This window comes from Cucumis melo, chromosome 4 (assembly GCF_025177605.1).
Source record: "Cucumis melo cultivar AY chromosome 4, USDA_Cmelo_AY_1.0, whole genome shotgun sequence".
Classification (NCBI taxonomy): Eukaryota; Viridiplantae; Streptophyta; class Magnoliopsida; order Cucurbitales; family Cucurbitaceae; genus Cucumis; species Cucumis melo.
Window position 1 is genome coordinate 921839 of NC_066860.1, and position 18575 is coordinate 940413.

General features: G+C 29.4%; 2 protein-coding genes across 8 annotated transcripts; both read left to right on the forward strand.

Annotated features, from left to right (window-relative positions):
• The first annotated feature begins 6511 nt into the window (after positions 1 to 6511).
• LOC103503524 (plant intracellular Ras-group-related LRR protein 5-like) lies at positions 6512 to 9207 on the forward strand. Its single transcript, XM_008467733.3, has 3 exons — positions 6512 to 7186; positions 7865 to 8781; positions 8893 to 9207. Exons 1-3 carry the CDS (start codon positions 6655 to 6657, stop codon positions 9046 to 9048), a joined length of 1605 nt encoding a protein of 534 aa, XP_008465955.2. The 5' UTR covers positions 6512 to 6654; the 3' UTR covers positions 9049 to 9207.
• Positions 9208 to 14789: 5582 nt separating this feature from the next.
• Positions 14790 to 18498, forward strand: LOC103503523 (protein LOL1). Of its 7 annotated transcripts, none has more exons than XM_051083489.1 (6): positions 14790 to 14981; positions 16645 to 16837; positions 17124 to 17237; positions 17373 to 17486; positions 17736 to 17845; positions 18158 to 18498. In XM_051083489.1, the coding sequence occupies exons 2-6, from the start codon at positions 16774 to 16776 to the stop codon at positions 18188 to 18190; spliced, it is 435 nt and encodes a 144-aa protein (XP_050939446.1). In that variant the 5' UTR covers positions 14790 to 14981; positions 16645 to 16773; the 3' UTR covers positions 18191 to 18498. The 7 variants fall into 7 exon arrangements, with proteins under 7 accessions (XP_050939446.1, XP_016903577.2, XP_008465954.2 ...); XM_017048088.2 differs by lacking the exon at positions 14790 to 14981 and adding an exon at positions 15386 to 15980; XM_008467732.3 differs by lacking the exon at positions 14790 to 14981 and adding an exon at positions 16121 to 16209.
• Positions 18499 to 18575: the final 77 nt, after the last annotated feature.

Sequence of the window (18575 nt, forward strand, 5' to 3'; positions counted from 1 at the left end):
GGGGTAGACATGTCACTTTATATGCTCAAATAGTGAGTGAGTGAGAGAGAGAAAATCACATGTAGTGCAATAAAGTCCACAAATATTTGAAGGGTAGGTTGTTTATTTTAATTAGGCCAAAAATGTCAACCCAGAAAGGAATTTTTTTAAAACAAAAACCTATTTTCTTTTGCCAAAAGGTGAACTACTGAAACCCAATTCCATGATGATATTTTGTTTAACCATCTCACAAACAAAATAAAAAAGGATACAAATTAAAGTTGCATATTGAAATGTCTTGAATCTGTTGTATGACACTTTGAACGACCAATTAGTACGAGGCCTAAGAGTGATAAGTAGAATTCGTATTTGGTATATTTAATTATTTTATAGTTTATTTACGATTATAAACGTAGGGTTTAGAGAAGTGTATGTACTTTTATAAACTCTATAACCCTATCATTCTATATTTTGTAACCTTTCCTATAATAAAATTCTTATCCATCTACTTTGTGAACCCGTAGCTAATACATAACGAACCAAATAAATTTTTATATTCTTTGTTGTTTGGTGATTTTGTAACACTATTACCAGTTTTATCTGATTCATTATCTGAAATATGGAAGTATATTACTCTTTAAAGAAATGATTTTCTTTTAGGGGATTATAGTATACTGAGAAATGGGAAAAGTAGTTGAAAGTAAGTATAAGAAACATGGGAGTTTGAAGGATATGATTAAAGGTTGCATGAGAGTTAGAGATTATTTATGATTTGAATTACTTCAAGTGTTATTGAAAGTCCTTAGTTTAGCTGTGCACCGACCAAGAAGGGGTTGACCAAAGAAAAACCAAACCCTCCTTTTAGCGTTGTGAAGATGACACAAAAGAAAAGAAAGGAAGAAAAAAAGAAAAGCTTTAAGCTCCAAAGAACAATCGAACTCTTTTCTTTTTTTCTAGCTTTCACGGACTATGTGCCATGCCAATGGTCCCTTCAACCTCTCATGCATCATCTCTCATTGTTAATCCTATTGGTTTGGGATCAGAACTTTTTTCACAGTCGAAGATATAAGGTCCTAATCGATAGAGTTATACTCATTACAGGTTGATTATTATTATTACAGGTGATTTAACGATGACTCAAACCTCAAGTTCTAAAACAAAATTACACCTTAGCTAGGACTTTGGGTCAAGACCAGCAAACAACAAGAGTTAATGGAAATGTGTTGTTCCACATAAAACAGATTTAGCATTGCCAAATGATATAATATAAAAGCAATGTAAATTAAAGCTTTCAAATTGTGGTTGTGAATTTAGATATAAATACTTTCAGCACATGTGTGTTGCCGTTATCGTTCGATCGGACTCGAACGGGTTTGGGTAACTATATCACATGGAAAAAGAAAACCAATGACTTTTGTATCAATTTAAATCTTAAATAGTCGTTTTTTCTCTATTGTTTAATTATTATGTTTTTTTTTTTAATTCTTTTTTCATACATTATAGAGAGGTTTTCATGTCGGAAGAATGGATGGTTTTGAGCTTTTCTCGTTGTTTTGAGCAAAGAAAAAAAAAATCATTCTATTCATTTATTTTTCCATGGAGTGAATACCTGAAGTTTTAGGTTGTGTGAACCTTAAGGAACAATCGATATACGCAATTTAGCATCCCATGTCCCACCAAATTTGCTTTCAAAGTAGTAAATCGATCTTCAATCACACAATAACTATTTGCACTTAGTTCTTACACAAATGTCAATGAATAAAGGTTTAGGATATTGATTCAATGACAAACCTTCGTAATTAAATAATTGAACAAAAGAATGAATCGTTATTGTGACATATGAACCTATAAAAGAATGAATTCAATATGTTTTTTTGTAGGTTCGAGTTCTTTCTCGTTTAAATAAATTTACATGTAAACTCCCACTTTTTTCTATCTAGTATTTGACATCAAACGTATTAAAAAAATGGATTAAAAATCATTTATACTATATAAATTGTGTGTTTTTTTTAAAATAGAATAACCAGTCATTTGTAGCAGATGTCCACATGCATAATTTCAAAATTTATAACCTTTGGAAGAAGACAATTGATTTACTTAATATATTCAACTAGAGAGACTTTGAAATTACATTTAATATTTTTCAATAAATTCCCAAGTCATCAAATCACTCAATTTTATAATTTTATATAAATTTCACTAACCAGATTTTTAAAACATAGTCTCAACAACTCAAAGGTTAAAATAATCGATTCTAAACATCATTAAGAACTAAACGCATCTATTGATCTTAAATGCTCGTTGACCAATATAAAATATTTTTCATCTAACAGTTACAAATGTTTTAGTGTTGAAGGATGACGAAAGATATCAATCATAGATCACTTTGCCATCTAACAATTTTATTAGCACTACAAGAAATTTGACCTTTAATGTCGGTTTAAAACCGACATTAAAGGGCTTTAATGTCACTTGACAACCGACATCTTTGCAAGCGTTATTAAAGGCCTTTAATGTCGGTTGGACTTTAATGTCGGTTTAAAAACGACATTAAAGGCCTCTTTAATGTCGGTTTAAAAACGACATTAAAGGCCTTTAATGTCGGTTTTCAACCGACATCTTTGATAGTGTTATTGAAGCCCTTTAATGTCGGTTTGGCTTTAATGTCGGTTTTAAACCGACATCTTTGATAGTGTTATTGAAGCCCTTTAATGTCGATTGGGCTATGATGTCGTTTTAAAACCGACATTAAAGAGGCCAATAATGTCAGTTTAAAACCGACATCAAAGGCTTGTTTTTGTCCATTTTTAGAAATTTATATTTATTTAATTGTTGTATTATTGTCCATTTTTTATAAACCAACATTGAATCCCTATAGGAAGCATTCCATAAAACTATTAGTAAAAAATATCATTTTAGTCGATAAACTTTCAAATATATCCAATTGATTCTATTTTATAAATCTCTGTCTTTCTAAATTTTATCATTTACTCTTGAATTTTGAATTTAAGTTTTATTCGATCCCTCTATAATTTTATATTTTACAATTTTGTGTTATGTTTCATTTAATAAATTTAAAACTAAGATAATTTGATTAATTATTTCTCATTAATTTAATAGTGACCGCCAATGAAACTAATCTGGTTATAGTTTGTATAGTAGAAGTAGATATTAGTGTGAAAACTTAAAAGTAAAATTAGTAAGTAATATTGAAACTATATATATCAAATAAAAATTAATATCAAAATTCAATGATAAAAATATAACATTTTAATACTCATGGACGAAATGAAAATTATATATCCAAAACTTAGAGGTAAGCATTTATCATTTTGAAATTTAAGAGCGATTAGAAACCACAGTCTAAACACAACACAGACAAATATTTGTCCCTTTAAATTAGTTAGGTACATTCCCATCGCAATTTGTAAGGCTATATACGTGTGTGTATATATATATATAGTGATGGGTTTCAAGCCCATAGTTTTTTAAATGATGCCAAATTACATTTTTCTTCAGGTATGCTTAAAATCATTCATAGGTATGGAAAAATTAACACTAATCGGGGAGAAAATAATGACACAGAGATTTTGAAACCCAAGATTGCAGTAACTAACTATTGTACATCTTAAATCACTGATTCAATTCAAAAACTTAAATAGGGGAGACAAATTTAATATAACATGTAACCAAAAAGTTTAACAAAAAAAGAGGGAATAGCGAGTATCAAAGTTCTAATATGAACTTAGCTCAGCTGGCCCTTGTATGTAATATACATGTGGACAAGAAGCCCTGAATTCAAATCTTCTTGAGCACTCGTAGAATCTTTTACATTAATTAAAAAGAGAAGTCATAATATTCTTAATATTCATCTAGAGCAATATTTTAATTTATTGATATTTCATGAACAGTTTTTAGTGTATAATCAAGATACATTTCAATTTCAATTTATTAATTTTGACATCAATCTTGACATTTTAAATTAAACTAGTTTAGGGTTAGTTTAATCCTATATACTTTTAAATTTGATATAATTTTATGATAGGATAATTTTTCCCATAGTATATTTGTAAATTGGTCAAAAAAGAAAGTGAGTAAAATGGACTTTTGGAGGTTTAGGGTTTGAAAATAATGGATTGGAAAAATGGACTTTTAAAGGCTTTTAGGGCAGTTGAGAGGTCATGGGCAGCTTGTGATGATCAAGATTATATATATATATATATATATATATATATATATATATATATATATATATATATTACTTGGCCACATAAACCTATTTTGATTTTATTTTAATTTCAAACCCAATTTTTTTTTCTTTTGAGAATAAAATTTCATTTAATATTATAAAGACTTTAAACGATTTAATTATTATAATTTGGTACAAAATAGTCAAATATTGTACGAACCAATTTTTCTTTTTATTAATTCTTTTTCTAATAAGTTCATTCATATCATTATTTTTGGCCTCATACATATCTTCAAACTATCTTACCATCTTAAATTATTTTACAAATTAAAATAAAATAACAATTAATAAAACCTCTCAAACTTAAAAATTAAATGGGATCGCGTTCATCTCAATGAAATAAGCTTAAGTATTTTTAATGATTATAATAATCATTTCACTAACTTTTAGTTGATACAAAAACCGGTCTTCTATTTTATTAGAGTAATTTCGTCATTTAGTTTAATTATATAGTCTGGGCTTTTAATTAAGGATACCTAAAATTTAAGACTTTTTTGTTAAATTTTTAAATAACAATCTTTGTTTTTTTTGTATCTTTGTTTTTTTTTGTATTTTTCCAAATCATAATATAGAATTACGATGTATATCAAAATTTTCACGATGTATATCAAAATTTAAATCAGTTTTAATGTATGGATATTGATATCAAAATTTTCACGATGTATATCAAAATTTAAATCAGTTTTAATGTATAGATATTGATAGAACAAACAAAGTGACCACTAAGCTAACTATAAATATTAAAAAATAAACAGTTTTCTTTATATATATTATATAAAGACAATAAAGTTGAGAGGGCTCGAACCCCTGAACCTATGCTAAATTTGCTGGTGCGTGCATAGATAGATAGAAACTTGATGAAATTTGAAATTTTAATATATTCTATAAATATTTTTAGTAATTTTGTTATTTCAATATATATATATATATATTTATTTATTTATTTATCATTAGTGAAGTGTGAAAATCTACTATGTTTTGTTGGCTGATTTGACCTCAACTTACCAAGATTTTATAATGTTTTGTGCAATTCTATTCAAATTTTTATATTGATTTGAAATTAATTTTAATTTTAATTTCAAAATTTTAATGGATTGTTGAAATAATTAATTTCAAAAGTTTATTTATTTATTTTTGAAAATAGTGTGTTTTGGTTCACAAGATGGAAAATATTAGATATATAAAAGACCATAATGCTGAATTACCAATATATCCTATTAATTTCATTTTTGTGGATCTAAAGAACATTTCCTCTCATCAACAATACTTCATTTTAAAGATTAATTTTAGAGTTCATCATTCTATGATTAACCCCTTTCAATAATTTTACATTTTACAAAATTAATGGCTAATAATTTCATCATAAAAAAAAAATCAAATCATTAACTTAATTGCAATTTTCTTTTTTTTTCTTAAGAATTTAAAATTTCCTTTATTATAAATTAAAAGTTTATTTCATACCTTATTTATTTTCTATAGGTTAGAGTGCTTTTCAAGCATTCAATCATGGTTTAATTAACTCTAGACTAATATTTTGATTTCTTTACCAAGGTAGGGTTTTCCTTTTAATTATTATTTAAATTTTGTATCTTTTGATTTGATTGTTACGAAATATTTCATATTGATTCTATGCAATAAATTATTTGTAATTGACAAGATCAATCCAAACATTTTATGCGGTTAATTTTTTTTCTTTATGTGGTCAAAAGTGTTGAAAATTTTTTCACAGTAGAATAAAATTTTACTTTTACATAGAGATACTAAAATGGTTTTTGAATTATGTAACTTGTGAATATTATTGAAATTCAAAATTCTAACTTTTTTTATTTTTTTAATGTAAATTTTAATGCTAAATTACATACCTAATAACATGAATTTATTAAAATAATTGCACATATTGAAGAACATATTTTGGTGGGAAAAATAATGCTTCATATGAAATTTTATGGATTTTATCAAAATATATATATATATATATATATATATATATTTACTCATATTTACATTATTTGAAAAGTTAAAATTTAAAATTTATTTATATTGGATTAAACTTAAGAGGGTGAAAATATAATTTTACATCTTATTATTTATTTATTTTAAGACAATAGTTTTAGTTCTTATTGAGACAATACCAATAAAAACATCATTGAAAAAAGTTTCCCTTTTTACCAATCACAATCAGACAAAACTATACATATATATATATATATATATATATATATATATCTTATATATATCTATATCTATATATATATATATTTATATTTATTTAATTTCCAAACCATATATAAATTAGAAGTATGAATTTGAAAATGAAGAAATGAGTCACAATAAGAGCCTACAGAAAAATTTATTTATGAAGACCTGAAGAGCAATCTTCTTTGTCTTCAAGAGGGTTCAAATCCAAATTGGAAACCGAAATCGCCATGGATGCGACCTTCAAGCAAGACCCACTTCCATCTCCCTTCATAGACACTGTCAACGAACTCACAACAATTTTCCGATCACTTCCGGCCAGACCCTCCATTGAAGAGGTCGAAGCAGCTGTAGCGATTCTCAATACAGTCCAGAACGACGAGGATTTCAAATTGGCAGAACTTTCGAAGCAACAAGTCCCCGAAAATGTCCCTGAAGAGCTGTTCTTCATTTTGCAGCAGATGAGGAAGACGATGGTGTTGTTTGAGAGCCATGAACAGAGGCGAGAGGCTATTCGTTTGATTGAGCTTGATAAAATGCTTAGATCCTTTGATGAACTCATTCAAAGAGCTTCTGATTTGGTTTCTGGCAATTCTCAGGGTCAAAGGCCTCTGAATTTGAGTGACCCAGTTGAGAAAATTGCTAAAGAAACTGTAATTAGTGAACCAGTTTTGGAGAAGAAGAAAGGAAATGAAGAATTTGAGAGCAATGACAAGGGTTTGCTTAAGAGTTCTTCATTCGTTCCTCCATTATCTTCTTCAGGTAGATTTCAAATTCTCTTGCTGTTGTTTTTCGGTGTAATATTTTCTCTAATATGAAATTCTCTGTGATTAATTAGCATTTTATCGTACTTTGATTCGTGAAGTTGTGAGAACATTCTGTTTCCTTTGTGATTGGGAGGTTTGATCAATAGTTTGCTGTTGAAGTTTAGTCAACTTGGATGGATAAATTTTTTTTTATCTCTAACTTTTTAATTGATTGATATTTGAAGGAGATGAATTGATAGAATAGAAGAGTGTAATAAACAAGGATCAAATTCAAACTTTCATAAACATATTGTTGACATAATTTTATCCATTGAAGAGATTAGTTGCATAGAGAACTTTATTCCAAATATCTAGGGATATTATGTGATTATATGTAAGTCACATCAATGGGATGTGTAGGTCTGAGTTTGAATTATTCTGATGATTCATTGCTTGGGGACCAACCGCCCCCGCGACTTTATGTGAATTTGGGATTAGTATCTCAACTCGGATATAACAGTTTTTCCATTCGGATATGACATCGAACCACCATTGATTTGGATGGTTGGTTTAGTCAATTAGAATTTTCTTTTGGATTGAATTTAGTTCCCATGATTCCAAAAGTCAATAACTTTGTTTCTCATCCATCTATTTTCATAGTCTTATTAAGTTTGTATCGTTATCTGTTTTGAAGGTGAAGGAGAAACTGGAAAATTGAGTTTAATGAAAGTTGCTGCTCTCATTGAAAATATTGCTAAAAGTGGGTCAACTGTTCTAAATTTGAAAGGAAAGTTAATGGATAAGATGGAATTGCTTCCAATTTCGATTGGGAAATTATCTGATCTTGTTGAATTAGACCTATCAGAAAACAAAATCATGGCTCTTCCACCTGGAATCAGTGGCCTTCAATCATTGAGAAAGTTCAACATTCACTCAAACCAATTAATAAACCTTCCCGACACATTTGGGGAGCTTGTCAATCTCACCTACGTCGACCTGCATGCAAACAGGCTAAAATCACTGCCAGCTTCTTTCGGGAACCTAAAAAACCTTATTTCTCTCGACTTGAGTTCGAACCTTTACACGCATTTACCAGAAATCATTGGCAAGTTGACTAGTTTAAAGAAGTTAAATGTGGAAACCAATGAGCTCGAGGAGTTACCTTACACAATCGGCTCCTGTTCATCACTTGTTGAGCTACGGGTGGACTTTAACGAGATCAAAGCACTTCCCGAGGCAATCGGAAAGCTTGAATGTTTGGAGATTCTCGCCCTACATTACAATAGAATCAGAGGACTACCCACAACAATGGGAAATCTCCCCAAGTTGAAGGAACTAGACGTAAGCTTCAACGAATTGGAAACAATCCCTGAAAATCTCTGTTTCGCTGTGAGTCTCCGGAAGCTGAATGTTGGCAAAAACTTCGCCGACCTGACAGCCTTACCAAGATCAATCGGGAATCTAGAGATGCTCGAGGAGCTAGACATAAGTGCAAACCAGATACGCTTCCTGCCAGAATCATTCAGGTTCTTATCAAAATTGAGAGTTCTCCAAATAGATGAAACTCCATTGGAAGAACCACCAAGAGAAGTTGTTGAATTGGGTGCTCAGGTAAAAGCAAACACTTATAATTACTTGTTCAATGGGATTTGTCTCTACTAAACATAAAAGTTTCTTAGTTTTAACTAATCCAACATTCATAATTTTTACTTTATGTACCAGGCTATTGTGAAGTACATGGCTGATGCAGTTGAAAAAAGAGACACAAAATCTCAACCAACACAAGAGAAAGGGTTTTGGTTATGGTTTTGCTCAATATGTTGTTCCGAAAGAAGAAATACACCTAAAGACAGGTTATCAACTGAATTGCAGCTTTGATTTGTTGATCTTTCTTTGAAAAATAAGGCTCTATGTGTGTATTGTATATAGGATGGTTAGATAGCAAAAAATTCTCTCTTTTCTGTTTCTGTCAAACTTGTAAAGGAGTAGTTGTAAGTTAGTTGTGCATTTATAGAAAAAAGATTAGAGTTTTGGACATTGTTTGGTGACATCCATTCCCTCTTAGGGACCAATTTCTATAATCCAGCAGTAAACTAAACTAACCACTAGATGGAACGAGCCAAACGAAACCAACAAAATTTATCGAATCATAGTCGGTCGACTATTATTTTTGTTAAAGGTTATAAATTGCAATTTTAGTTCTTCAAATTTGTGTTTATTTGGTCTGTAATCTTTAAACCTATTTAATAGGTCTTTAAACTTTCTATTTCCGTAAAAAATGTTTTAAAATTTTAATTATGTACTTAATACGTTTTTTTTTACTTATATGACAATTTTAAGATTCGAGACTTACGAGATACGAAGTTAAAAGTTTAGGATTTTACTAAATCAACCCAATTTTATATCCAACAATCTATCAATTTCTTAAAAATTTGAACAATTTATAGATCAGTTAGACATTTTTAAGTTTTTAGAGATCTATTGATATAAAGTAAGTAATTCAACGACACAAAATAGACCGTTCACAGACTAGTTAAACATTCTCAAAGTTCAATGATCTATTATATACTCGTTTATAAATTTTTAAAGTTTAGAGATTTATTAGGTACAAGCTTGGACTATGTAAACAGCTATTTTTGACTTATTTTAAGAAATCGAACCAAAGATCTTTCCACTTTTTTCCTTTTTAATACAACAAGAGATGAAAGAAAATTAAACTTCTAATTAAAAGAAAAAGAAAAAGTAGGTGTAAATTAGGGTTGAAATAGGCTTAATTAGAACAACTTCCATCTTTTGATTTCAACAACAATCATGAGTCAAAGTGCTTCCTAAAGGGAATGGGCTTCAAAAGTTGGGCTTCAAAATTCAAAATATTCAATTAACCAATAAAAATTATATATATAAAAAAGTTATATATTTTATTCCAATTAATTTTTTCATTTATTTAGTAGTACTTATCCATTTGTCTTGTGATAAATTATTAAATATTGTGGTTTTAATTCCCTTTAACATTTATTTGATGGTTAAATTAAATTATTATATATATGAAAATAAATGAGAGAGTATAATATAAATATAATTTGAAGAGAGCTAGTGAACAAAGAGCTCCTTTTATCAAATATCTAAATTAATTACTTCAATTTTTATTTGGTCAATTAATTTGTACAAATGTCTACTTCATATCAATCTTCATTTAGAAGTATAGCAGATTTGATTTTAGATATGTTCTTAAATTTGTATGTCTTTTATGTAATTGGAGGTTTTGAGATTGATTGTCACATCAAAAAAAAAAAAAAAAAATCATCTTTTTAATTAATTTCAAAATAACAAGACAAGTGGATTAGTGTTGTATTTTTTTTTTCTTTTTTTTTTTGATAAGATTGAAATCCATTTGAATTGAAATTAAGCCAACCAAGTGGATGAGTTTGTTTAGAAGTGGATTGGGTTAAAGATAAAATTTGATTATGATCAAAAAAGGAAGACTAACATATAGTCTTTTTAACATTCTCTAGATAATTAAATGTGACTAAAAATTAGTCAACCTTATGTTGTCAAATCAAGAAGATTTAGAGAGATGGGTAGGCCCTTTTTTAAATATTCATTCTCATCTTTCACCTCATAAAAGTGGGGAAAAGGAATAGTATATATATATATATATATATATATATATATCATATGACATAACAATATTGTGGAAATGACTAATGGGAAGTGTTTCCATTTCCTTTAGACTAATCTTTATTGATATGATATAAAAGTTCTTCCTCTCTAACTTTAAAGATATAACTATATAATAGATTTTATATGTGATAGTATAGAATAGTTTTTGCAACTAACGAATTTTACTGTCTTGCTTACACATCATCAACAACGTTGCCTTCTCTTTCTTCTTCTAAATTTTTTTCTTTCATTCGCCTTCCAATGTCAACCATCGGAAGGTTAGATGCAATGACATGTGATGGTGGTGAAAGAAAGAAGGGACTGAGAGAGAGATAGGCAATATAGAGAAAGAGGAGATCGAGAGAGTGAGAGCAAGATGTCCAACTATTGTCCACAAGGTTTTGTTTTGGTAATTACAACTTGAATATGACAGTCATCATCGAAGGGTAAAAACCTTAATGTCAAAAAGAATGAGAAATTTTGTCTTTTTCTCTTACTTTTGGGTCATCTATACAACAAATCTTAAAAGTAAATAAATTGTATATTTCTATTAATTAGGATATGAAAGTTTAAAATCTCTTAATAGAGTTCGAAAATAAAATGGTGGGTACATTTTATATCAAAATAGATCCAACATAATAATGTTTCAGTACATCTATTAAAAGGATCCTTGTGGTGTACTGGAATCAATCAACCGGACTTTCTTGTTTTGCTTCAACCTTTTAAAGAAACTAGACTAACATGTCTGCTATCGAGCGTCATGTTCCCTATACACATGTCAAATTGAAAATAAAAAAGAGTTACAAGTTAAAATTGAGTTCTCTATGTTTGAAAATTTTTGTACAACTCATAAATTTTGGTCCCACGAGATTGCATATATGAATAAGTTCGAATCTTTCATCACACTTCCAACTTTTTAAGAAAATGGTACATAAAGCCTACATCATGTCTAGTACACAACGTCGTCCTATTCCCTATATATATATATACATTTCTCTACGTAGAAATCAATAACGAGAGTCTCTATTATTACCCTAACTAGAATCAAGCACTTATAACTAGGCATCATCACTTTACCACTTTACCTATTGAATTTAATAGAAGAAAAAAATGGAAACTTTGAAAAGAATTTGGTATATATATATGTGTGTGTGTGTACACATAAGAGTTATGTGATTGAGTTTGTGTGTAATGTGGTGTAGAGCATAAAAGAAAAAGTTGTATATTTAGGGGCTACAAAATAGTTGAAATTTGAGGGTAGAAAAGAAGATGCCAAACTAATTGAGAGTGACAATACAAGTGAAAGTAGTTTTCAATTGGCCCCATGCATATATATATATATATACACATTTGATTCAACATTTAGCTAGAGATCATAATTGATATATCCCCTCCTCTTTGGCATTTCTACACCCTCAACTTTGTGTTTTGCCTTTACAAATTTCAAATTTTTATTTCATACTTCCAAAAAAAAAAGTGTGATTTAATTTATCACGAAAAGTTGGAGACAAAATTATGGGGAAAAAAATTGGTTAGAACATATTTTACTAATTTTATGAAAGTAATAATTTATTCTATACACTTTCAAATTTATAAAAAAAAACAAACGACCAAGTATTAATTTTTACTACTTAACGACTTAATTATCTTTGATTATAACTTTTTTTTTATACATGATTAGTTTATTAACATACATATGCAAAAAATTTTGTGGGACATTTTTAAATATAAATTTTATTACTGTTTATCAATATTACTGACAGACTTTTATTACTGTCTATTAATATGACTGATAGAAGCATATTAATGTCTATCATTAATAGAATATGAAATTTTGCTATATTTTATAAATATTTTTGTCAAATTTATCATTTTTTACGATTCCCTAAATTTTACTAAAATCATGCCAATAATTTTACGACAATGACCGTAAACCGTTATGAATGGTAAAGTATAAAGATTAGAACGTATATATATATATATATATATATATATATATATATATATATATATATATATTATAATTGACAACTCCTCATTATTGAAGGTGGAGAGATGTATAATGAGAATATCCAATTGGGATCTTTTTTTAGAAAAAAATAAGAAGAGAAAAGGAAAAACCAACAAAAAGTACAAATTAGTGGTCCTACACACACATATATGAGTGTATATATATATATATATATGTATTATGTGTATATGTATAATGCTTATCTATGGAGCTTCAAGAGTTTCCAATTAACTTTAAATGTTATGAAAGAAGAAGGTGGAGATGCCCATACTTCAACTCAATCATGAAAACACTTTCTTGAAGAATTTAATTTTTCTACTTTGGAGAAAACCAAAAAAAGAAAAGGAAAATCCCTTTCCAACTTTGAAATGCCATTAGAATTCAATCATTATCTAATCAACACATCATTTGTCATTTTTATAGCTTTGTGTTATAGCATTTTTATACTTTAAAAACCACGTAACCAAACACCAAACACAAAATATTCTTTTATATTTACTTACCTTTTCTTCCCTTCTAAGTATTAATTAAACCATAATTCAAAGAAGATAGAAGTGACGAGATAGATTAACGATTTCGGTTCACATACAAGAACATATTCTTTCTATGTTAGTATTAAGTGACGGTATTTTTCTTATATATAAGAAAAAAAAAAACAAAGTTGAAGACTATTTTTAATAACTTAGCATTTTTTTAAATAAAAAATAATGATCTCTCTTTCTAAATACTATATCTTAACATTTTTTTTCATTTTTTGACATCTCTTTCTATTCTCTAACTTATCCATCTCTAACTTCTTTCTATCTCAAACTTATCATCATACCCTATTCAATAATTGTATTGAATTAAATTATATATGATATAAATAAGCTAAGGTGTACTATATCATATGGACCCATTATATGTGTGTATATATATATATATAATACAAATGCATGTCACTCGTAACATAAACCATATTTAAATTAAGATCAATCACATTTTTTTCTAACATAAACCATATTTAAATTAAGATCAATCACATTTTTTTCCTTTCTTCCTTTCTTTTCCTTTTTTGTCCTTTTCGAGAAATAAGATCAACCACAAGCTTTACAATCAAGTGTACTGTGTACATGTGTGACAAACCAACCACGACAAACTATTTATAAATCATTCTAAAAAGTTTTAGATTTATGTCTATCGATCTCTAAACTTTAAAAATGTTTAAAAGGCTATTCTGATTTTTATTTTTAAAGATTGGTCGATTTGTTAGATATAATTTTGAATTTTCTACAGTGAATTTTTTTTTTTAAAAAATGGTTGAAAAGTTTAAATCTTACTAAATACGAGATTTATTTTTTTAAATATATTAGATATTTTTGAAGCTAAAAAATTTAATTAATTCCCTCTTAATAGCTTGAAATTCAATAACCTTAATTAATCATGGTAAATATAATAGACAAATTCCATAATAGTAGCATAGTGTTTTATGGATATTAGTGATCTATTTATTTTATATTGATTGTGAAACATTGAATTTGGATTATATTATAAAGTATTATTATTATTATTATTATTATTATTATTATTATTATTATTATTATTATTATTATTATTATTATTATTATTATTATTATTATGATTTGAATAGTTGTAATTAAAGGAGTAGTACATAACATAAATTGTAATTATGAGATTAATTAAAAGCTTTTAGTTTGATATGATGTGAAAGATTTAATCATAAATATAATCTAAAAAGATTAAATTGAAATGAGATTTGCATACTCCTAAGATATTTTTTTCCTTTAGTTTATGTCATGTTTAGGTTAAATTACTAAAACAAAACATCGTACAACCAAATTGGACCCCTCACTCTCACTCTCACTCTCACTCTCACTCTCACTCACTCTCACAGCTTATCTCTTCTCTCTCGCTTTCTCCCTCTCTCTTGGTGAAAGAACAAAAAAAACCAAGTAATCCCCTTTACATACAAATCAATTTGGATGAAAACTAACACATCTCACGCACCAACAACCTCTCTGATTCCTTTCCAGCGAACCCAAAATTTCTGTGATGAAAATGTGGTCGACAACTCCCTACAATGGCAACCGAAAAGAAGGTAGATTAGGGAGAGAAGCAGAAAAGAGAAGTGTACAAAAAAGTAAGATAAAAAACTCATATTTTTCTTTTCTATGCAATTAATTTATCTCCTTTCATATAGACAAAAAAAAAAAAATATATATATATATATATATATATAGCTCAAAAGTAGAATACAGTAAAGTAAAGAAGAAAGGGTGTGACGCGGCTGATGAACAGCCACGAGTATTTCCCAACAGAGAGGAGCGTGTGGCATTTTGGCCCCCACACTCACGTGTACCAAATGCCTTCTTCATCACCAAAACTTTAAGAAAAATTACTAATTGATTAATTTATTAAATAAAGAAAGCTTTTGTTGTTTGAATTGATGTCTCACCAATCCCATCATGCCTTTCATTTCTTTAACCAAAACCATAACATATTACTTATCCTTCACACAATCACCCCTCTAACTCCTTTTAACTATTTGGGTTACTTCAAACCTCCTTCACTCAAAAGGGATCTTACTGCTTTGTGTTTAGATGGGAATAAAATTGATCCTGTTACTGGTGTTTGTTTCTTTTACAAGTCTTTTAGGTTACAAAGATGTTGATTTGTGTAGTGTTATGTTCGAGTTTGTATGTTTGTTGTGCTATGCTCGAATGGAGTGAGTTACTTGGAGCTAAATTATTGGATTGAGATGAGATTTAACTTTCTAAATTTTAAGATTTTTTTGCCATTTTGTTATGTCATATTTAGATTGGGTCCCTCGCTTTATCCCCTCTTACTCTTGATCGACTATCTATCGATCTTTATTACAACACATCTAATATTCTCCCATCTCGATCTCCTCTTGCTATCTCGTCTCTACAACCCTCACCTTAACTCGATCTCCTCTTGCTTTCTCCACTTTTCTCGTTAGTTTTCCAGCGACCTCACACATCCAATGTTTCAACCCACTTTGACAACTTTAACTACACATTTGATGGCTCTAATCCTTTATGGTCGAGGACACCATTGCAATTGGAAAAAACTGAAACCACTACAACTAGGAAGAGAGATGATTTTAGTTAATAATGAGGTAAGCAATAGGACAAAATTCTCAGTTAAAGAAAAGGTGAGGCAAAATCCAATATGCAGTTTCTTTTGGTGGATTCTATACTATTTTCTCTAGTTTTTTCTAATATATCTCTCTCTATATATATGTATGTATGTTTTGTGGTGATTTATTTGAAGTTTGAACTTGGGATTAAGAGAAGGCCTTTCAAAGGAAAGAAAGAAAACAAAGAAAAAGCTTAGTTGTAAGAAAGGTTTCAACAAACAACTATTTGATACTTATCCTTTTGCTTTTACGTTTCTTACTTTGTTTACTTTATCAAATCTAAAATTTTTACATCCCTTTCCTCTATCTCCCCTTCCTTTCTTCTATCTGCTCCTCCAACTTGCAAACGTATGAATTTCCCCTCACTTCAACTCATTGGCTTTTCAACCTTTCTTCCCCCAGCTTCTTCCTTGCTGGGTTTCTCCATTTTTTTGGTTTGTTCCATTCCATTTCTGCTCAATATCAATACACTACATTACATTACTTTACGTTACTCTTTTTTCAGGGTTCTTCCACTTTTCACACACCCTCATCAAAATTCCTTCATTTCCATCCAAATTTCTTCCCAACACATGTTGCAATTCTCTATCTTTATTTGTTTTCTTCTTTTGATTCCTCTATTTTCTGTGAATTTTCCCAACAGGTTCATCTCCCTAAACTTGTTTCCATGGAGGGAAGTAGCTGGTTTTGTCTGAGCTTTTGAGAGCTTGGTTTGAAGATAGAGATAAAGAGAGAAAAGTTAGGAAAGATTTTACTTTATCAAAGCTGCAAAATGCCACCAGTTCCTCTTGCTCCATATCCAACCCCTCCAGCTCCTTATACACAACCTTCTAATGGTATTCACTCTCTTTCAAAACTTTACTCATTTCTTAACTACATTCTTCTTGTTTGATTGCTAGAAAATGTATTAGTTTCCCATTTTCAAATTTTCTCATCAATGGAGCTGTAAATCCTATTGTTTGATGTTGCATATCCATAGCCTTGATTCTAAATTATGTTTTATGAGAGATTCTTCAAGAAGATTGGGGTTTCTTTTTATTTGTTTGGTTTCATTAGATCAGTGATTTGTTATTTGATACTCAACTGAGGTTTGAAATGTGCATTTTGGTTGTTGGTCATTAGCCACACAAAGCCAACTTGTGTGCTCAGGATGCAGAAACCTTTTACTTTATCCTGTTGGGGCAACCTCTGTTTGCTGTGCTGTTTGTAATGCAGTCACTGCCGTACCGCCCCCCGGTATATTTTTTCTTCCTCTTCCTTTTCACCATCTAGCTCATGCCGATGCTAAATTTGAAATTTCTGTTAGAGAATTCTGTTGTTTTTGTTTATAAAGAAAGATTGGAAGCTTTAGTTACTTTTTGTGTAAAACAGGCACAGAAATGGCACAATTGGTGTGTGGAGGCTGCCATACTCTTCTCATGTACATCCGTGGTGCCACGAGCGTCCAATGTTCTTGTTGCCACACTGTCAACTTAGCTTTGGAAGGTAGGGAAATCTCAGTAACTTTCAGAAACTCGAATCAAAATTACGTTAGACATCTCGAACAAATCTTGGTAGATTGCGTAGGCTGTTTAGAATAATTCATTCCTATCTAACTCCCATCATGAATAGCAACATTATGTTACAGATTGAGTTCACTAAAGGCATATCGTTAGAAAATAGTTAAGAGCTACAAAACTTTGTTTTGTAAGGAAAAACTCATGTGAACCGAGCGATAAATCCATATTGTTTCAGCCAATCAGGTGGCGCACGTTAGCTGTGGGAACTGTAGGATGCTACTGATGTATCAATATGGAGCACGGTCAGTGAAATGTGCAGTATGCAATTTTGTAACATCAGTTGGGGTAAGTAAAAAAAAAAAAAAAAGAACTTCCTTTTTGTTGAACTCTCTTTTTCCGTACGAACATTGTTGAACTCTCTTTTTCTATACGAATATGAACTCGGAATAAAGTCATGCGATCTAAATCATCGGATTATTTGAGAATTAACCATCATCAGAAAGCTTAGAACATCAAACATGGCTCTGATAATACTCTAAACTCTTAAATCTATGCTTTTAAAGTTTTAACTCTATCTTTCTATTGCCATTTCTTACTTGAATATGAAGAGAAGCCATACATTCTAGTATCTCACACTATCAATGTCTTTCATTGTAGATGTCAACAAGTGCAATCGATCAAAAAGCATAATAGCTAAAGTTATCGTAAACAAGGTTGTCCAAAATTCGACAACTGCGGCTTCGCCCATTATTCGTAATGCCCTCGAGGGTGTTTGTCTCGACTCGACAAACGGAGGTTCCTCTTCTTATTCACTTGTATAGAGCTGTATTTCTGCGCGTGAACTTTAAATGTTGCTATTTTTTTCATCTTCACAGTGGTTGAATGTATGCTTTAAGTAGTTTTGAGAAAATATATATGAATATGGTAGAGAGACAAGTTTTTATACTGTCTTGAGTGTAATATAACTGTTGGTAAAGATGGATTTTGGTTTGTTTGTTTTTTTTCTTTTTTTTTTTTTTTGCTTTTTCTTCTCCCTTTTTTACCCTCTCTTTGTGAATTGCACAAAAAGGATTAT